The 19,777-nt window shown below is 42.9% G+C and overlaps 1 protein-coding gene across 1 annotated transcript in view; it reads left to right on the top strand.

Annotated features, from left to right (window-relative positions):
- The window catches only part of RARB (retinoic acid receptor beta), a 452,328-nt gene that overhangs the window by 309,719 nt on the left and 122,832 nt on the right, over positions 1-19,777 (top strand). The window contains 1 exon segment of the mRNA XM_015570906.1: positions 16,517-16,665. Coding sequence (XP_015426392.1) covers positions 16,517-16,665 — 149 coding nt within the window.

Genomic DNA, 19,777 nt, shown 5'->3' with positions numbered 1-19,777 from the left:
TGCATGTCAAGCTTGGACAGTGCCTATGGTGCCAAATTACTATCTCTTAGACTCTGGCAGAGTTGAGGTGGGCCATGGCCACAGGTTTTCATGGCTCCACAATAAATAATCTTCAATTAACTGTAGAATTAACTTCAGTTATCTATTGCGACACAGCAGCCCAGCCCAGTCCTTAGTGGCTTAAAACTTTCAAGGTTCTGCCTCACTTGGGGTCTTTGAAATGGCTGCAGTGAGCCGGTGCTGGGGGTGGGCTCATCTGAGAGCTTGACTGGTTGTTCAGCATGGCTCCTCCATTCACATGTGTAGTTCCTCAACTGAGGTCGATGGCACAGCTGGAGGCTGCCTGAGCAGCTCTGTCTCCATACAGCCTCCTCTGGTGATGTGGGCTTCCTTACAGCATGGTGGTCCCAGGGCTCTTTACATGGCTTCCCCCAGAATAAGCATTGCAAAGAATCCCGGATGGAAGCCACAAGGCTCCTAGCCTCATGTGTAACACACCATTACCCTCGCCACATTCTATTGATCAAAAGGAAATCACAGTAGCAGCTCATATTCAAAGGTCAATGGTGTGGATCCCTAGAAGTGTGGTTCATTGAGCAGGCCGTCTTCAGAGACCAGCTACCGTGCTAATAACGCCCTCAAAACAAGGTAGCATAGCCTAATAAACATACACATGCCCAATTCAGATTGCCAACTGGGTGGCATATGTCAATACTTCTTCAGAATATTGGGGAGCAATAATAATCAGCCCTCAAAGTCATGGTGAGATTTATTGTTTATGAATCCTCAGGAGTTCTCTAACCGAACAACAATAGAGATTGGAGCAAAAAGATGGCTGAAATAGTGTCATTTTGCACATTGAAAGCTGGAAACCATCACAGCTGAAATATAGAATGGGATGTGAAATATTAAGTGGCATATCAGGTTTATTGCATGTATGACCATGAGAGCGCATTTTATTTTGTCTTATGGAGCTCTAAAAAATCCATGTAATGGATTAAAGGTATTAAAACCCCCATATTCTGCCTGGCTCTAGGCCAGGGAACAAGGTGTGATAAATAATCTCAACAGACAGAATATGTAGGGAGGAATTTTAAAATGAACTTGTGATAGACATATTGACCTCCCTAACTAATAAAAATGCATGCATGAGGTTAGTTCTGAAGGGAAGGTGCAGACCTTACACATTTATGGTGGACATAAATATTATGTACACGATAGCGTTAACATCCTTAAAATATTTCCCACATCTCTGACATATGGCTATCATACTCTGCCTTTACTCTGGAAGCAAAGAAAAGCATGGATTTTATAGTAACATGTGCAGTTACTGTATGAAGAAATCGTTTTAATAGCTTAGCCCTGGCTGAGTAGCTCAGTTGGTTGGAGTGTCATCCAGATACTCTAAGGTTGCAGGTTCAATCCCCAGTCAGGGTACAAAGAAGAATCTACCAATGAATGTATAAATGGGTGGAACAACAAATAAATGTTTCTCTTTCCTCTCTAAGTCAATAAATAAATAAACAAATCCTTTATCTTAAAGCAGGGGTCAGAAAACTGAGCCAAATCTCGCCTTGTGGCCTGTTTTTATACATCATGTTTTATTCACACATGCCACACTTGTTCATTTGCATCTTGTCTATAATCACTTTCCTCTGACAATGGCAGACGTGAGTGGCTGTGATGGAGACCAACTATATGGCTTACAAAGCCGAAAGTACTTCCTATCTGGCCTTTTACTGGAAAAGTTTGCCAACCTTGTCTTAAAACATTAAAAAATGAATAAATAGGACAGCTGAGACTATAAATGAGTGCTTTGTTTCTTGTTCATAACAATCTTGTGTGTGGATTCAGGAAGCCATTTTTGGATCAAGCCATTTCCTAACAGTGTGACCTTGGCCAAGTCATTTACCTTCTCTAAGCTTCCATTTCCTCCTGCGATAATGGAGATTTAAAAACGGATCATGATGGCTCTTCACACCTTTATCTCGAGGGAGCAAGCAGGGTAATGTGAGTGAAAACACACCTCAGATCACCCACCACCTTATAACAGGTGCTGTTGGCAGATGCCACTGAATTGGCTGAAACTGTCATTAATCCTTTGATAGCTCATAGAAGGATTCCTACGCAGATTTCATTCTTTTCACTCATTAATTTTTTTTCAGACCACATTTACTGTGCTCACGCTATGTCCCAAGCACTCTTTTAAGCACTGGGTGTTTAAAGGCGAGGCAGCTGAAGCATCCGTGAGTGCAAGTAACATGCCAGGTCATGGCAGCCTTGGGCACCCTTCAGGACCTTCTTCCAGGTTGGGGCCGATTTTACCATCTGGTATTTTTAGTTGTCCATTTGTGTGGGCCAAGAACAGTGTCTTCTAACTTCCCTCTAACCCAGCATGTAGCACAGTCTCTGGACCTGCCAGGTGCTCGATAAATATTTGTCAGCGGCTGGATGTTGTCAGTTGGTAGTCACTGCCCCGTGCTGCCCAGCCTCCCATTCAGCCCATCCAAAGGTCTGCCACTTGGGGTTTACAGCAACTATGGAAGGCTCTCCAATGACAAATTTCGATGGTAAGGAGTTGTTTAAAGAAGCTGCTTCTGAGGCTTCTAGGCATGTGGGGTGGGGATGAACTAAGAAAAGCAAGAGGAGGTGGTCATTGCGATACTTTACATTAATGCCTGAGAGGCTGGGGAAGGGCAGTTGAGAGAGAGTGTAATGAGGCAAGGATGACTCAACTTGCTTTATTCCTAGTAGCATGCACTAGTATAGGAGGGTCTACTATTTTGATAGGGAAATGGAAGGGAAGGTTAGGAAATCAAGATACGAGATTGATGGGTAGGAGATAGACAGGAAGGTAAGGATATTGAGATCCATCAACACAATAATGACCCTTGATACAGTAAAGATAACTCTGTCTAATACTGCTACGTGACAGGCATGTGGCAAGTGCTTTACAGTGCATTAGTGTTTAATGCTTACAATGATCTAAGGAGGGATATACTATCATTTTATAGAAAGGGAAATTGAGGCTCAGAGAGGTTATGTAACTTGCCTAAAGTCACACAGCTAGTAAGTAGATGAGTTAAGATTGAACCCAGGCAGGCTGGCTCCAAAGTTCACACTTCTAACTACATGTCTCAGTTTTCAAAAAGAAGGAAAGTTCCCTGAAGGAATGAATATCCCAAAAGACTTAGGCCTTGCTGCCTGCTATAGCTTGGAGACTGGTGAAAATTTCTTTGATATTTTCAAGTTTTCCGTAGCAATTCCTTTCATAAGAACTAAAAGTAAAGCACTTTGAAATTCTCACCTTCTCACATCAAGAAATATTGAGAAACCACTGTTATGAAAGAAAAAAAAATCAATGTTATAGTGTTTCTCTAATTTGAACAATTCCATATAGAAACTTAAGAATCTTTAAAAATATCCCCAAATGTATACTTTTGAACTGATCTGTTCTGCTCAACTCTAGCACTAACAAAATCTTCATATTAGTCAACTAGAAGGTTTGCTGGGTATTATTTTCTATTTTTCTGCTGTAGTCACTCCTTCCACACACCCTGGACCTCAGGGAAGAGAGTAATTCAGCTCCTCATTCGGGGATTCCAAATCTGTAGGCAGCAACAATTCTCCATGCTCGTTTCATTTTCGTGCCAAATATGCTTAGGGACACGGGGGGGAGGGGTTGGTCCAAGCCCCCAACCCCTAGCAGAGCCTGGAGCAGCCGGCAATACTGCTGACCACATTTGGCCTGACTTGCTGCTCCTCACAGTGTGTAGTCACACACCCTTGGACCACTGCCAAAGGTCTTGGAACCTTGGTCTTAGCTGCTGCCATTCTGCCTGCTGGGGGTTGGTTTCTTAGCAGGGAAGATGTGGTGGGGGTGGTGGCGGGGGAGAAAGAGAGAGAAAGAGAGTCTTTTAATTCTTGTGTTGGCTTCTGGGGGACTTTCCTATTTTATTGCTCTGACTGGAAAGAAAAAAAAAAAGGCTTTATTTCTGTCCCCTTAGCTTCATTTTTAGTTTTCCAGGTTAACTTTTGGTCTTTATCTTGGGGTCACTGTATGTCTTTGTCTTAATCTGTATATTCTCAAATTTGCTGCCAGAGATTTGCCAACCTCTTGCCAGAAAAGTTCTGTCCTATATAATAAAAGGCTAATATACAATTCAACCGAATAGCCGAAAGACTGGTCGCTATGATGCACACTGATCACCAGGGGGCATACAGTCAACGCAGGAGCTGCCCTCTGGTGGTCAGTGCGCTCTCACAGGGGAGCGCTGCTCAGCCAGAAGCCAGGCTCATAGCTGGCAAGCAAAGCAGTGGTGGCGGGAGCCTCTCCCGCTTCCCTGGCAGCGCTAAGGATGTCCAACTGAGAGGGAGTGGGACTAAGCCATCAGTCAGACATTCCCCGAGGGCTCCCGGACTGTGAGAGGCACAGGCTGGGCTGAGGGACACCCCCTCCCCCAGTGCACAATTTTTGTGCACCGGGCCTCTAGTGTAGTCATAAGAGAGAATGTTGTTGTCTTCTCCCAACACCTGGTCACACCCATTGTCTTGAACCCAAGACCATTTGCCTTCAATTCTCTGCTCTGTGTGGCCTTCAGCAAGTTACCTAACCGCCTTGTGTCTCCAGTTCTTCCTTGTAAAGAAGTACTAAGAGGAGCTATCCCATAGGATAATTATGAGGATCAAGTAATTAATACGTGTAAAATGCTCAGAGCAGAATGGTGGTGGTGGCTAGCCTATAGTGCATGCTCTAGAACTGTTAGTTATTAATACTCTAAGTTATTATTAGACTAGACTCCAAAGATATTTCTATCATCTCCTAAGGTAATAATATTAGTCAGATTAGGATACCTGCCTTTCAAAGACTCTAATAATGAAGTGTTAGCTCTCATTTTTATGTGGTTTTATAGTTTTGTAGTTTACAGAGTGTAAACCTTGCAGTGTGGTATGCAGACTTGTCATCTTTGCTTTTCAAATTGGGAAGCTGAGGCTCCGGTAGGAGAAGTGACTGCTTAGACTAGAGGACAGAGTTAGGAGCTGAGCATATTCATTCTGTCTTTTTTTTTATCTTCACCCAAGGATATGTTCATTGATTTGAGAGAGAAGGGGGAGAAAGAGGGAGAGAGAGAGAGGGAGAAACATCAATGTGAAAGAGAAACATCAATGTGAGAGAAACATCAATCAGTTGCCTCCCATATGCCCCAGACAAGGGATTGAACCGGCAACCTAGGTATGTGCCTTGACTGAGAATAGAACCTGAAAACCCTTGGTGCATGGGATGACCCTCCAACCAACTGAGCCAACTGACCAGGGCCCTTCTGTGCAATTTCCACTTCTTTGGTGCTACAGGAAATTATTTTACTTACTGTCCCACTCCTTTGCCTAAAGTCTCCCCACGAGAAGCATCCTTACCCTATATTAGGGCTTTTCAACCACAGCACCATTTAAAATATAGGCCTGATAATCCATTGTTGTTACTGTTGGGGACGGAGGGAGCTGTCCTGTGCCTTGTGGGATATCTAGTAACATCCCTGGCCTGTACCCATGAAAAGCCAGTGGGGGCCCCCAATTATGACAGCCAAAATTGCCCCAGATACTGCATAATGTCTCTTGTGGGGCAGAATCTGTGTTGGTTAAGAACGGCCACCCTAGCCCAGCTGGCTGGTGTGGCTCAGTGGTTGAGCATCAACCTGTGAACCAGGAGGTCACGGTTCGATTCCCAGTCAGGACATATGCCCGGGTTGGGGGCTCGATTCCCGGTGTGGGGTGGGCAGGAGGCAGCCGATCAATGATTCTTTCTCATCATTGATGTTTCTATCTCTCCCTCTTCCTTCTTCTCTGAAATCAATAAGAATACATTTAAAAAAAGAAAAGAACAGCCACCATAGAAGTACAAGGGAAATGTGGGGGGTTGGGAGCGGGGCGGGGGAGGAGGGTGGAGTCAGGATTGTCTATCACTTATTAAGCACTTACTGTATATGTGCTGGGCAAGTTGCAAATACTGCCTGCCTGTCACCAGCTCACCAACAGGAATTGTAGGATTGTCCGCATTTTCAGGAAGAAGACACTGGGGCTTCATGCACTCAGGACTCCCGATGGTGCTGAGATGTCAAGAAAAGTAACAGAGGAGGGATTCAAATTCAGTTCATCTGGCAGCAAAACCTGTGCCCTTCCCATCACTTCCCTATACACCATTTTCTGCAGGTTCATGGTGTTTTAGTTCTTTTTTGGAACCAAGAAAATCCACACAACAAGGATTAAATTGGTTTCAAAGTTATTTTGAGACCACTAATATGAGTGTACAACAGAAAAGACCCTTTGCAGCAAACAACTGAGTGAGCCGAGCATGGTTTTGTTAGGAGGGGTTTGGCTAAATTCTGGTGTCATTTCACTTAAACTTTCTCAGACCGCAGAAGAGTGGCAAGGATTCCCATGTGACAAAGCATAATTTCCTTGTCCTCATCCTAAAGTATCCCAAAAAGCCTCTCCCCCATTGCTTTTCTGTGAGGCTGCCACCAACGTGGTTGAAATTTTAAAAAATGTATTTACAGTACAGAAGCCAAGAAGTGTGTATCCGAGACCTTATACATTTTAATGCTCCTATTTTAATCTACTTTGGGCACAGGAAATTTGAACAGATAATAGAATGTCATTTATTAGTGCAATAATTGCTTTTTTAGAAATGATGGGAACCCTGATTAGAAGTGGAATATGGAGCTGAATCGTTTGGTGTTGAGATAAACTCTTCAGGGGGACCTTAATCCTGTGGTGCAATTAGCTTCATGCACACACGACCCCCGAGGCCGGTTCCGGCATTTGTTCAGTTAATACAGTTCCATTTCTGATGCCTCTCAGTTCAGATCATTAATAAGTACTTAGACGGGGCTGCCTGTTAAGTGATTTTAAGGGAGAATTTATTTGAATCCTGTCAAAGCTATCTTAGTATGCCCTAGAAAATAGTGATATAAAGCCTTGTATGTTAAAAACGTCACCCAAAACAACCTATGAGATAATTTTCGACTATATTCCTTGAAGCGAGAAAGCACATTATAAAAATGAAATGTAGGTGCTGAACGTGTCACGGTCCCTTATGAAAATATGACAGCACTTCCCACAGTAAAAGTCAGTCCCAGAAATAATTTCTGCTGCTGGCCGGGAGCCCAGGCAGGTGTAGCTACAGTAGAGTGATTAGTGGATCCTGAGCCTCCCTCTCTCTCTTTTAAAGGCCCAAACTATCTTGTTCAAAACAACAATGTCTGGGCTCAAACCAGTGTCTGGACCAGTGGTTCTCAACCTTCTGGCCCTTTAAATACAGTTCCTCATGTTGTGACCCAACCATAAAATTATTTTCGTTGCTACTTCATCACTGTAATGTTGCTACTGTTATGAATCGTAGTGTAAATATCTGATATGCAGGATGGTCTTAGGCGACCCCTGTGAAAGGGTCGTTCGACCACCAAAGGGGTCACGACCTACAGGTTGAGAACCGCTGGTCTGGACAATTTATAACCATGAATTAAAAGAAAGGAAGGGACGCAATTCTGCAGTTCTCAAATTTGGGTAACTAAGACCATACCCCTTGATGTTTCTAGCAGAGGAAATAAATGAGGGAGATGGAAAATAAGAAGTGAAAATGTGGGGTTTGGTGAACTAAGAGTTGTCTATAGGGAGCCATTGAAATCTCTTCTGTAAAGGCCTAGAGGGATGCTATCTTTAAATTTCCTTATTCTAAGGGGCAGAGTTCCTGGTCCCTCCCCTGCCCGTGGTTTGGGGAGGAGTAAATGAGTGAAGGCCTATTAAGCACTGAGCACAGCCCCAGGCACACGGTAAGGGCTCAGTAAATAGTAGATCCTATTAGTTCAGGCTCTTCCGGTGCAACTTTGAACCCCCTGCCAACTCGGATCCACTGCCAAAATTCCGTGGGAGAGAACGAAGGCTTCTGGTTTCTGGTGAGCATAAACACACACCCAGCTTGAAGACCTTAAATATATTAAGTACTTAACAAGGTGGGGCATTTCGTAAGGACCTGTGCAGAGGGAAGCCGACTGAGTTCCCATGCCAAATTGACTCAGCACAATGCTTGGGGAGGTGAGGACAGTCACAAGACCTTTTCACAAGTCAGGGTGTCTCCAATGTTGCTCATGTTCCTAGGAATTAAGTGAGGATTTTCTTATGATGCCTATTGTGATTGACAGGCATTTCTGGGCGAAGCTGAGAACTTGATATTGACCAATCGCCAGGTGATGGCATTGCCACCGCCACCACCCCCGACCCCCAGACCATATTTTGCAAAAGAAGGCTTTTAAGGAGTCAAAAACCAAAGTCTCCCCCAGCCCTACGTTTGGCCCCTGCCTGTGTCCCGCACCTGTTGCATGTGTGGTCAGAATAGCAGGGATTCTCATAGCCCAGCTCCAGCCCGCCACCAGGATCCCGGTGACCCGGGCAAACACACACTCCTCAGGGTCATGGGCAGGTTACTGAGTCAGGGCTGCCAAAGCCCCACAATGATGTTTTCCTTCTCCCAACACCCCCTCCTTCCCTTGCCTGCCCCGAACCCTGGACTAATCTTGGAGCTGCTTAATAATAACAAAGCCAGCAGCGGTGTGCGGCATGACCATTGTAAAGCGAAGTTTTTCTTGTTTGGCAATTACCTAATTTCAGAATGCGATTCACAGATTTGCAAAACCCGTGTGTGTGTGGAACCAAACCGCTTCCCCTGAAAGTTGATTAAAAGCAGACCCCCCTCACCAAGAGGCGACAGGAAAATTAAATGAGCGACAGTATATGGAGTTCTTTTGCCCCCCACTCCAACGTTTGGAGGCATGTAAATTGTATTTTAATACAACACACACACACACACACACACACACACACGCATGCGCACACAGGAGAATCTGGTTCTAATTACTTGTACTTTAGTTGAACTTTGGCGTTTCCTTTGACTTTCTCCCTAATGTATGTGAGCTGTGGGCCTTGCAATCCTGCAGTGGATCCACAGAAAAAGAGGGGAAAATATCCAGACCGGCTCTCTTTGGTGCCAACAAAAATGAAGCCCAACTGAATGTTTTGACCAAATGCAACACTTTGCTATTCTCTCTTAATTAGCTGAAATGACTCCCTCCCATAGGTCTGGAGCTCTGGGCTCAAATTCCCTGGGGGTCTTGCAGGAAATGCCTTTTGCTTTACAACTCTTTTTTTCTTTTAAGGCTCAGCTGCCCAGAGAGTGCATTAAAATACTGTCTTAATCATGGAAGGTTCTAGCAAAAATTCAGTGTTTTCATAAGGCAAGAAGCTTGCCTCTAATCAGGCCCAACGTTAAATCCTGAAATCTGTCAACGTGGTTTAGCCAGCAGTAAATTAGTTCTCACAAAGGAAAAAAAAATTGTATACTGAGCTCTCTCTTAAAAATGCTATCTGCTACTTAATCTAACCTTTAGAAAAAATGCCAAGCATGTTAGGAATTGTGAAGGGAGCTATTGTTGGAGACTTTCTGTGTGTTTAAATGTCACTCAGGTGTGTTGTAACAACAAGGACATTTCGACTGTTTTCTCAGGTGAGTTAAGTTTGGAAGTGCCAACTCCTCTTAACAGGCAACAGCATTACTTTTTTCTTTTGAATTTTGGGAATGAATTAACCTCCGGAATTGAGGCCGTGTTTAAGAAAGCTGTGTCACTGGTTGTGCTGGCCTTCCGCTTTGTACCATTTCAGTCCGTGGAGGTTTTGCTTAGTTTGTTTTTGTTTTGCCTGCAAACACCCTCTGAGTTCGAAGTCCTTCAGAGCAGTGCTTCTCAAAATGCCATCTGTGGACTGTGTCCTTCCCTAACCTGCCCCTGGCCAGTCCCCAACAGGTGTGCACATCGAGAGCAAGTGTTTAGAAACTTGTACCGCAACTGGACAGAGAAATCTGCTGTCTACTAACATGTTTCCTAAATTGGAGGTTGTGTTATGGTCACCTTTTTCATAATTCCTCTTTTCTAAAGATTCATTTTATTTACATATTTTTTTCCTAGGGATTGGTTTTTATTGGGTTTTATGAATCCTTGGTGGGTTTAGGGTAGGAGGGTAAGAAATGGTCCTTTGTCATAGATAGAATGAAAATAACTAATTTAAGCAAGTGCCTGCCCTCCAGAATCCTGTTGCTGGTCGCTGGTCTGGATGGACCACATTTTGAGGAGCCCTAATGCAGGGGTGGGGAACCCTTTTTCTGCCCAGGGCCATTTGGATATTTATAACATACAAAATTATCAACTTAAAAATGAGCCTGCTATCTGTGGTCAAACATTTAATTAACTCACCCCTAATGCCTTGGCAGGGCCAGACCAAATGATTTCGAAGGTCTTTTACGGCCTGCAGGCCAGATGTTCCCCACCTCTGAATTAGAGGCAGATGAGACCTGTAATGAATTTTTATACGGGGAAAGTGACCCTAGCTTTGCTTTCCTTAGCGATAGCCATCTCTATGTTGCAGGGATGGAGGGGTTTGAAATCAGGGCTGGAAGCTCGTGTCTGCCCGTGCAGGTTTGGGCAGCTTCCTGTCTCCTTTCGGCTGTGTGCAGCCCAGAGAAGCGCCCTCAGCACCTCTGGTGCTGACTCTGCTCTGGGCAGGGAGGGACCCCCCCAGAGCCAAGCAGAAGTTCTCTGTCTTGGCCATTCCCTGACGAAGCAAGGCAGCCCATCTGGTGAGCCGTTGAGATGCCCCATCGGAGGCTGCTGCTTGTCTGGGGTGCAATCACCAAAGAGCACTGAGTAAGACAATAAGGAAGCAAGGAAATAAATAACAAGCAGGAGGCCAAAAGCAGATCCGAATGATTCCTCAAAAGGCTGTTTCCCCAAACTGAAATCACATCAGGACAGCGGGCGTGCAGTTGTCTGATTGAATGACACAAAGCCACTTTCCCCCCACTGGGAAGTCTAAAAACTGCTTTTTTGGCCTGCCTGAGATTGCTGAATGAGCTAGTACAGGACACACTGTCTGCTGAGCCTGCAGAGTTTTCCAGCAAAAATTTTATCATTCCATAGACTGATGGCGCTTGCCTGGACTAAGGAACACAATGTTTGAGGCCTCTCAAGGGCATTTGATGAATCTAACTCTAATTTAAAGGGACTAATAGATTATTGATTTAAGCAGGATGACAGTGAGCAGATCAATGGCCAAGCACTCTGTAGCTACCTTAAATACCAAAGTGACTAGTGAAAGGGGAGCCATTAGGCTGTCTGCCCGCCTTGTTTCCCACTGTCTTAGTGGTGGTGGGGGTTGGGGGTGGGCACAGCAGGGGAAGAGGAGCACTAATAAACTTTGCCAAAGTTTTTTGCTACATTATCAAAAGGCCAGAGGTTGCATTAAAATAGGAATCTGCTTTTATTTTTTTATTTTTAATAATTCTTCATTGTTGAAAGTATTATATATGTCTCCTTTTTTTCCCCTCTTAATCCCCTCTATCCCCCTCCCCCTCCACCTCAGGCCTTAGCACCCCATTGTCTGTGTCCATGGATTATGCATCTCTGCATACAAGGTCTTTGATTGATTAGCTTCCACCCCCCTCAACCTCCCCTACCTTCCCTCTGAGATTCCACACTCTGTTCCATGCTTCCGTGTCTCTGGATCCACTCCGTTCATCAGTTTATTTTGTACTTAGATTCCACACATGAGTGAGATCATGTGATACTTGTCTTTCTCTGACTGACTTATTTCACTTAGCATGATACTCTCCAGGTCCCTCCATGCTGTCTCAAAGGGTAAGAGATTCTTCTTATTTACTGCTGCATAGTATTCCAAGCTATAAATGTACCACAGCTGTTTTATCCACTCATCTACTGGTGGACACCTGGACTGTTTCCCGATCTTAACTATTGTAAATTGCGCTGCTATGAACATAGGGGTGCATACATTCTTTCTGGTTGGTGCTTTGGGTTTCTTAGGATATATTTCTAGAGGTGGGATCACTGAGTCAAATGGCAGTTCCATATTTAATTTTTTGAGGAAACTCCATATTGTTTTTCATAATGGCTGCACCAGTCTGCATTCCCACCAGCAGTGTACGAGGGTTCCCCTTTCTCTACATCCTCCCCAGCACTTGTAGGAATCTACTTATATTGATACCATATCCTGGCTGTAATTCTAGACCTTGCTGTGGAGAGTTTAAGACTAGCTTTGGCAGTTTGATTAAACCACTGTGGCTCTTTCTTTCTTTCTCTCTTTCTCTCTCTCTTTCTTTCTTCCTTCCTTCCTTTCTTGCATTATTCTCAGTATTATAGGCCACATGGAGGAAATAAAGGGCTACAGATTACCAATTTTGAGGGTGATATTTTAGTATATAAAACACAAATATTTAATTTTTTACTACCAGTGGGAAATTCTGAGGATGATTATTTCTTGTCATATGTATGCCTTTTCTGTTGAGGTTTGTGTGGGATTCATTTACGGCATTCATAGGATTCAAATTCAAACCACAATAGAAAGAATCAATTTATCTGTCAAAACACAGCCTGGTCATCTCCTCTGGGAAGCCTCCCTTGATTTCTCCTGGCTGAATATACTTGAAACTTTCTTTGTTATTATAATACCAGTAGTTCCCAAACTACTGCAATTTGGATTCACCTGGTAATATTATGTTTAAACACACACACACACACACACACACGCTTAATTTCTACTCCCAGACATTCTGGCATAACAGGTCTGGATAAAATCTGTGCCTTAGAATGGTTGAAAACTCCCCAGATAGTTCTAATATATAGCCAAGTCTGGGAACTACTATTATATTTAAATCGTTCATTTACTCTCTATTAGACAAAACTTGTCAAGGCTAAGGGATTATACCACACACTGTCCATGGCATGTAACACAATGCTTGGCATGTTTCAGTCACTCAGCAAAAATAAACCATTGAGGAGGCGAACATCCATTGTGCAGATACGGAAAGTTCATAGTGTTGCAGGTGAAGTCACCACAGCCTTCATGAAAGTCCAGAGCCTTCACAATTGATGTCTTACAATAGGACATTTCCATTCATGGCAGCTATTCAGAAAAAGCCTTCTAGATTCATTCATTTATTATACATGGCTCTCATCCTTAGAAAAAGTCTTTTTCCAACCTTTGTGAAATGTTTTGGGATTTTTTTTGAGGCCTCCCTCTTTTTTGTATACTTTGTCCCAAATTTCTTGGGTATTAAGTTGCCTGCAGTTCTGTCTCCTCTCTTTGGGAGGATAAAATGCTGGACTCCCTTGAGTACATGTATTGAAGTGGCATATTTATGGAAATTACCACCCACTTTTGAAATTCAGGGCATAGCTCTGACAGCTGAATCCAGCCCTAACAATTCTATTTACAACTTCCCTAGTCAAGCTAGATTAGCTGTTCTACATGAGTGAGTAGGACATTGAACCCCCAACCCCACCCCCACCCCCCGCAAACACACACGCACTGCTTCCGTAAAGAACACAATGCAGGGTTGGTCATAGTGGTGACCGCATGGCTCTGTCAGCGTTGGGGAAGCGCTAGGGCAGAAGTGGAGGCCCGCAAGTAGAACCCATCCAGAAGCATTGAGAAGCATCCAGGGAAGGATTCTGTTACCGATTTCAGAAGGATTCTGACACAGCCTTTCTAGGAATCAGTTTCTCAACATGAATTGAAAACTAACAAAATAATTTTAAATAACCACCACTTTTGAGTGAATCATTCTGCTTCTGAGAATTTATCCTAAGGAAATAGAGATGTGCTGAGATTAGCTGCAAAGATATTCATCCTAATGGAATGTTTTGTGGGGGAATAGTTTTTGACAAGGAAATAAACTTCTGACAGAGTTAAACAGACTTAGTCCCAAATAGAATCTATAGTACAATTCCATTTTAGTAAACAAACAAACCCAAAGCATTTATATGCATAGGAAAATGTCTGGGAACGGGCATGCCAAGATGATAACAGCGTTTCTCTCTGAGTGAAAAACTTGTGGATGAACTTGTGTGTGTTTTGTTGTTGTTGTTAGTTTTTGGTTTATTTGAACAAAGAGGGATATATTATTTTGTACTTTTAACAAGTACTGTTTTCTTTTTGATGCCATTACTTATTTGCTTTCAATGAAGCTGATAAGCATGAGGAATGTTTTTGCATTTACAGCCTAATAAGTGATCTGATAAGCTTTAGGGACATCTCAGATGCCAACTCATGTGTAGAACACTTGAGCCAAGCTATGCAGAGTATGGGCTTTCCTCATTCCAGATACCTCTGTTCTAACCAAATGAAGACGCTAATAGGGTTATCTACTAGACCTGTGCTAACCTAATGAATTAATACCAAGATTCTTTTGAATTATAAAAATTCAAAAATAATAATTGATTCTATTCCAAAGGGATACTTATTTTTTTAAGTAAGCAAATGGGCATATGAAAACTATTTGATTTCCAATTTTATAATTTCATGACTTAGAGGGGTACTTAGTGTTTGTAATGAAAAAGAATTATTAATTCAACAAATATTTATTGATTATTTGCCTACGATGTGTCAGGACCTCTTCTAGGCCTGGAACACAGTTGTAAACAATATAGATAAGTGCTTTGGCCTCATTAAACCCATACTGGAGAGTGTGGCAGAGGTATAATATAAATGTGCACACAAACTTTCTAAAGTTAGAGAATTTTATAGAAATTAAAATAAATAATGGCTTGGAGTGAGGAATGGGGTAGGGCATTTTACTTAGAGACGTCTTCTCTGAGAAGATGACATTTGCTCTAAGATCTCAGAGATGGAAAGGAACCAGAGGCGTGAAAGTCTGAGAATTTCCATGTAGCAAATATTCATTTGCCTTAAGTTGGTATAAGAGCTTGTCCTATTCAAGAGATAGAATAGAAGCCAAATATTTAGAAGTTAATAAGTTAGGAGAATCATTGATATTGCTAATGGGCCATAACATGGAAAGCTTCATAGGACATAGCAAGGAGTTTGGCTTTGATCTAATTGGTGACTATCAAAGAACTTTAGACAGGTAAGTGAGAGGGATCAATTTTAACTTTTGGAACAGATATCTTACTGCTTGTTTGAAGAATGAACTCTGGCGTAGAGGAGTAGATACAGTGAAAAGGCTATTGCAGTAGTTGAGGTGAATTCGTAGCCTGGTGTGGCAGCAATATTGCGAGATGCGGTTTAATTAAGTGTGTCTGGTGCAGCCATGGGCAAACTACGGCCCGCGGGCCGGATCCGGCCTGTTTGAAATGAATAAAACTAAAAAAAAAAAAGACCATACCCTTTTATGTAATGATATTTACTTTGAATTTATATTAGTTCACACAAACACTCCATCCATGCTTTTGTTCCGGCCCTCCGGTCCAATTTAAGAACCCATTGTGGCCCTCGAGTCAAAAAGTTTGCCAACCCCTGATCTAGTGGATGAGTTGATTCAACTTGCTGAAAGTTTGGCTATAGGCCAATTCAGTCAGCAGATATCTACTCTGGGAGACTAGGGACAGTGGAATAATGGGAAATTTTATTCTCTGGGAAATCTGTTGTTAATTGATTTGGAGATTAGAAGAGTCTGGGACATTTATTGATCACTTTACTACTTTTCCTGTATCCATCAGACTTTATGAGCATTTTTGCCTATGATAGGAATAGGGCTGGGCTTTGTTTGTTTGTACATAAAATCTGTAGAGAAGGTATTGCAGAATACTTAAGTTCTATGAATTCCTATTTCCCATGGAATTTGGATGGTTAAACAATGAAATGGGGGAATTCCATCTTTTTAAATCTAGACTGAAGATCAGCATGACTTTGTGCCATCATTAGTGCAAAGCAAGGATCCTCAAACACTTGTACATCCTCTCTCCTGGGGGTTTTGTTAAAATGCAGATTCTGATTCTGTAGATTTGAGCTGGGGCCTGACACTATGTTTTCTATTAAGTTCTGAAGTGATACTGACGCTGTGGGTCCAGGGAGCCCTCTTTGAGTAGCGAAGGTCTTGCCAATGTTATTATTAATGAAGATCAGTTATGGACGCATGCCAGAGGCCCTCCCCATGTGCTTGAAGAATGGCAACTTTGGGCACTTTCTTCATTCGTCCTCAGGAAATTTGCTTTTGGTTAAATGAACCACGGGGTCAAACAGGTTATTTCTGAGACTCTCACTCAAAGAGAAGCTAGGGGAAACGGAAGGGTAGAAAGAGCCTGGGGTTTGCAGTACACGATCTGACTGTCTTGGCTCTACCACTTCCCTGTTGATCTTGGACAAGTCACTGCACGCCTGACTCTGTTTCTCTTCAGGGTAAAATGGTGATAAAATTGTCTCTCTTGCAATGAGAGAGAGAGAGAGAGACATACGGGATTACTTTGTAAACTGCTGAGCACCCCATCATCAGTGTCAGTATCCCCAACGCTGTGCCTACAGTGACCACTGGTTTTGTGGACCTATCTTTGTGAGTGTTGTTGCTGAATTTGGGGCAGAGGCCTATGAATTCATTGGTAAAACAGAAATGAACTGAAATCCATTTTCTCTTTTTTCTCCCCCCTCCCCACCTCCATTGCAGCGATTGAAACCCAGAGCACCAGCTCTGAGGAACTCGTCCCGAGCCCACCGTCTCCACTCCCTCCCCCTCGCGTGTACAAACCCTGCTTCGTCTGCCAGGACAAATCATCCGGGTACCACTATGGGGTCAGCGCCTGCGAGGGCTGCAAGGTGAGTTCCCAGGGCTCTGTGCCTGGCGCGCTCTCATCCTCCACGTGCTCCATGGCGGGGACCTCCCAGCTCCAGAAATGGGCAGCTTTGCCATCTGTAACATCACCTTCAATCAGCGCGGTGGCCTCGGTGGCCTTTAATGGTCTCAATTCCTTCCTTATATCTCATTAGTTAAAAATTCAGAAATGTCTGCAAATGACGGATGGGGGCCACGTGTTCTCGGGCCCTTGAAATAACACATAACAGCCCTTTTCAGGTAATAAGAGCCTTTTGAAGGAGTTCTGAAAAGCATACTCCTGTTTCTCTTTAAAACGTGCCGTCTGGTGTCTCTGTTAGTTTTATTTTATTTTTAAATATGACTGACAGGCCACTGAATCAACTTGCAGAGAATCCAAGGTTGAAATTGGGATTTATCTTCTGGCTGTTTCCTCAGCCCCGTGGCCTTTGAATTACAGTTTGATTTTCAGCCTGTAGGGACTTGCTACTGTGCGTGTGTCATAAATTCAGGGGGACTGGATTTAAAATTCCAGCCTCCAGAGTGGTGGAGGCTGAACATGTGTCAGGGAGGATATGGCTGCTTTGAATCAAGCTAGACAATTGTTATCGAGTCCAACAGGCTTAATTGAGTGAAAGAGCTTTTTTTTTTTTTTTTTTTTTTTTTTTTTTTGAGGGAGAGAGAGAGAGAGAGAGAAAAGAAACAAAGAATGACTTCACAGGCAAATCCAACTCATCCGTAGACAGTTTTTCAAAGGAACTGTGGCTGTCTTGAGGCAGCCCTTCCCTAGATAGACAGCTTCTTTGTGTTCTCTCCGATGGGTGTTCAGGTCTGTGGTTTACACACCTATATTGCATGATTCATTGGTAATGGTAAATAGGTTGGAATAATCTCACAGGTGCTCCCATCGAGTGCTTTATGGCATTTTGTTTGTCAGAGTTAGCACTTGTTGTTCCTGTGTGTATTGGTTAGGCACTATTGTGTAACAAACCATCCTAAAACCGAATGGCTTAAAACAATAACTTTTTATTTAGCCTACAATTCTCTGCGTCAGCACTTTAGGCCAGGCTCCTTGGGGTGCTTTGTGTATCCACTGTGTATCTCTGGCCAGCTGCAGATTGGCGAGGGGGCTGGGGACCCTCCGCTTAGCTCCCTTCCATGTGGCCTCTCATTTCCACTGGGCTGGCCCTGGCCATTCACATAGGCAAGATTCCAGAAGAGAGAACAGGAGCACACAGGTCTCTAAGACCTAGGCTCGGAAGTGGTACACGGTCACTTCTGACATGTCCCCTTGGCCAAAGCAAGTCATAAGGCCAGTCCATACTCAAGAGGTTGGAACATAAACTCAACTTCTCAATTTGAGGAGCAGCAAAGCCCTATTATAAGAGGCAGGAATACAGAAGGAGGAAAATGGGTTATTTTGACATTCACTCTTCCACACTGCATGTCTAACGGTCTATGAACACACGGTGGATAGGTCTCTCACTCTATTGCCCAGCATCTCACACACAACCTGTCATAGAGAGGGGGCTAAAAAAAAAAGGAGATTGAGCAAACACATAAATGTCACTCAGCCTCTCAATGAAACCGTGTGTGTTTCCCCTTCTTTCAAATCGTTTGAATAAACATGTATTATTTTACAGGGTAAGGCCAGTTTGGAGAAATTCATTAAAGACTTAATTATATCTCTCTGGCTCTGAAATTGGTTGGGTTAAAGGAATTCCCTTTCCTTCAGTAGTCTCAGAGATAGTGGTCAGGAAAGTTAACACAGCAACCAGTTGGAAGATGGATAAAAAGCAAAATATTTGTGCATCTAATTACTGCTTTATTATTTGGTAACCTCTAGCTGAATCTAAATTTATCCTGAGATTTGGGAAGGCTTCAGAATACCAGTTCACTTTGTCCAATATGTAAACAATTTGTTGTGCAATATTAAAATAATCTTCTAGCCCTAGCCGGTTTAGCTCAGTAGACAGAGCGTCAGCCCATGGACTGAAGGGTCCCGGGTCCGATTCCAGAAAAGGGTGCGTACTTCAGTTACAGGCTTGATTCCCCGCCCTGATCAGAACTTGTGTGGGAGGCAACCAATTAATGTGTCTCTCTCACATCAATGTTTCTCTCTGTGTGTCTCTCACCCTCCCTTCTACTCTCTCTAAAAATCAATGGAAAAATATTCTTGGGTTAGGATTAACAACAACAAAATAATACTCCTCTAATACTCATTTGAAAGTTAAATGAAAAGGCACTCCTTTATTTCAAAAACGTTTAAATCATCTCATATCCAGAGAAATCTTAAGGAGGTTTGTAACTTAGCTTACCTGTTCCCATTATGACCTGGGAAAGAAATTACCCAGCATGACTCTTCTCATCATGCCAGATTCCAGGCCCTACAGATCAAGCTGCCCCACAATCTTCATGGTACAAACTGTTTTAATCAGCCATTAGCTAATTCCCTGAATCTCTTGTTTTAATTTAGGATTCTGACTCTTTTTAGGAAAACCCCCAATAAAAACAAAACCCATATCAGCACAAACAACTTTGATACACTTGGTTAAGCTGTTCCAAGCCATGTTCTGATAAGTCCTTTTAACAGAGCAATAAGCCCAGTAAGGTCAGTTGAGCTCGCCAGTTACTTGTCAAATTTGAGGATTTTTGCCTTGGGGGTGGGTCTCTGAAAGCGTAGACTGCCTTTCCCCTTTGGAAAAGACTGGTCAGCATTTTTGCTTGCTGGGAAAAGGCAGTGACAAAATTCACAGAACTGAAAAACGGGAGAATGAGAAATTATAATGTAATAACCAAAGGAAAAGAATTATCATTTTTTTTAAATTACCAATGTAGTGCAGAGTTTATTGTATAAAAAGTGCAAAATTAAGACAACCATAGCTCCACCCTGGTTTTTCTATGTGTATATGATATTGCTATTTTTGTTTCTTACAAAAATGGAATTTTACCTTGTACACTGGCTTTAACCTCGTTTTCAATCTTTCATGACCACAATTTAAGCTGTATAGTTGTTGTTTTTTAATTGATTTTAGAGAAGAGAGAGGGACAGAGAGAAATAGACACATCAATGATGAGAGAGAATCATTGACCAGCTGCCTCCTGCACTCCCCCTAC

This window comes from Myotis davidii, unplaced genomic scaffold, assembly GCF_000327345.1.
Source record: "Myotis davidii unplaced genomic scaffold, ASM32734v1 scaffold192, whole genome shotgun sequence".
In the NCBI taxonomy this organism is placed as follows: domain Eukaryota; kingdom Metazoa; phylum Chordata; class Mammalia; order Chiroptera; family Vespertilionidae; genus Myotis; species Myotis davidii.
Note: the sequence above shows the minus strand (reverse complement) of the source record. Positions and strands in the feature narration are given on the sequence as shown.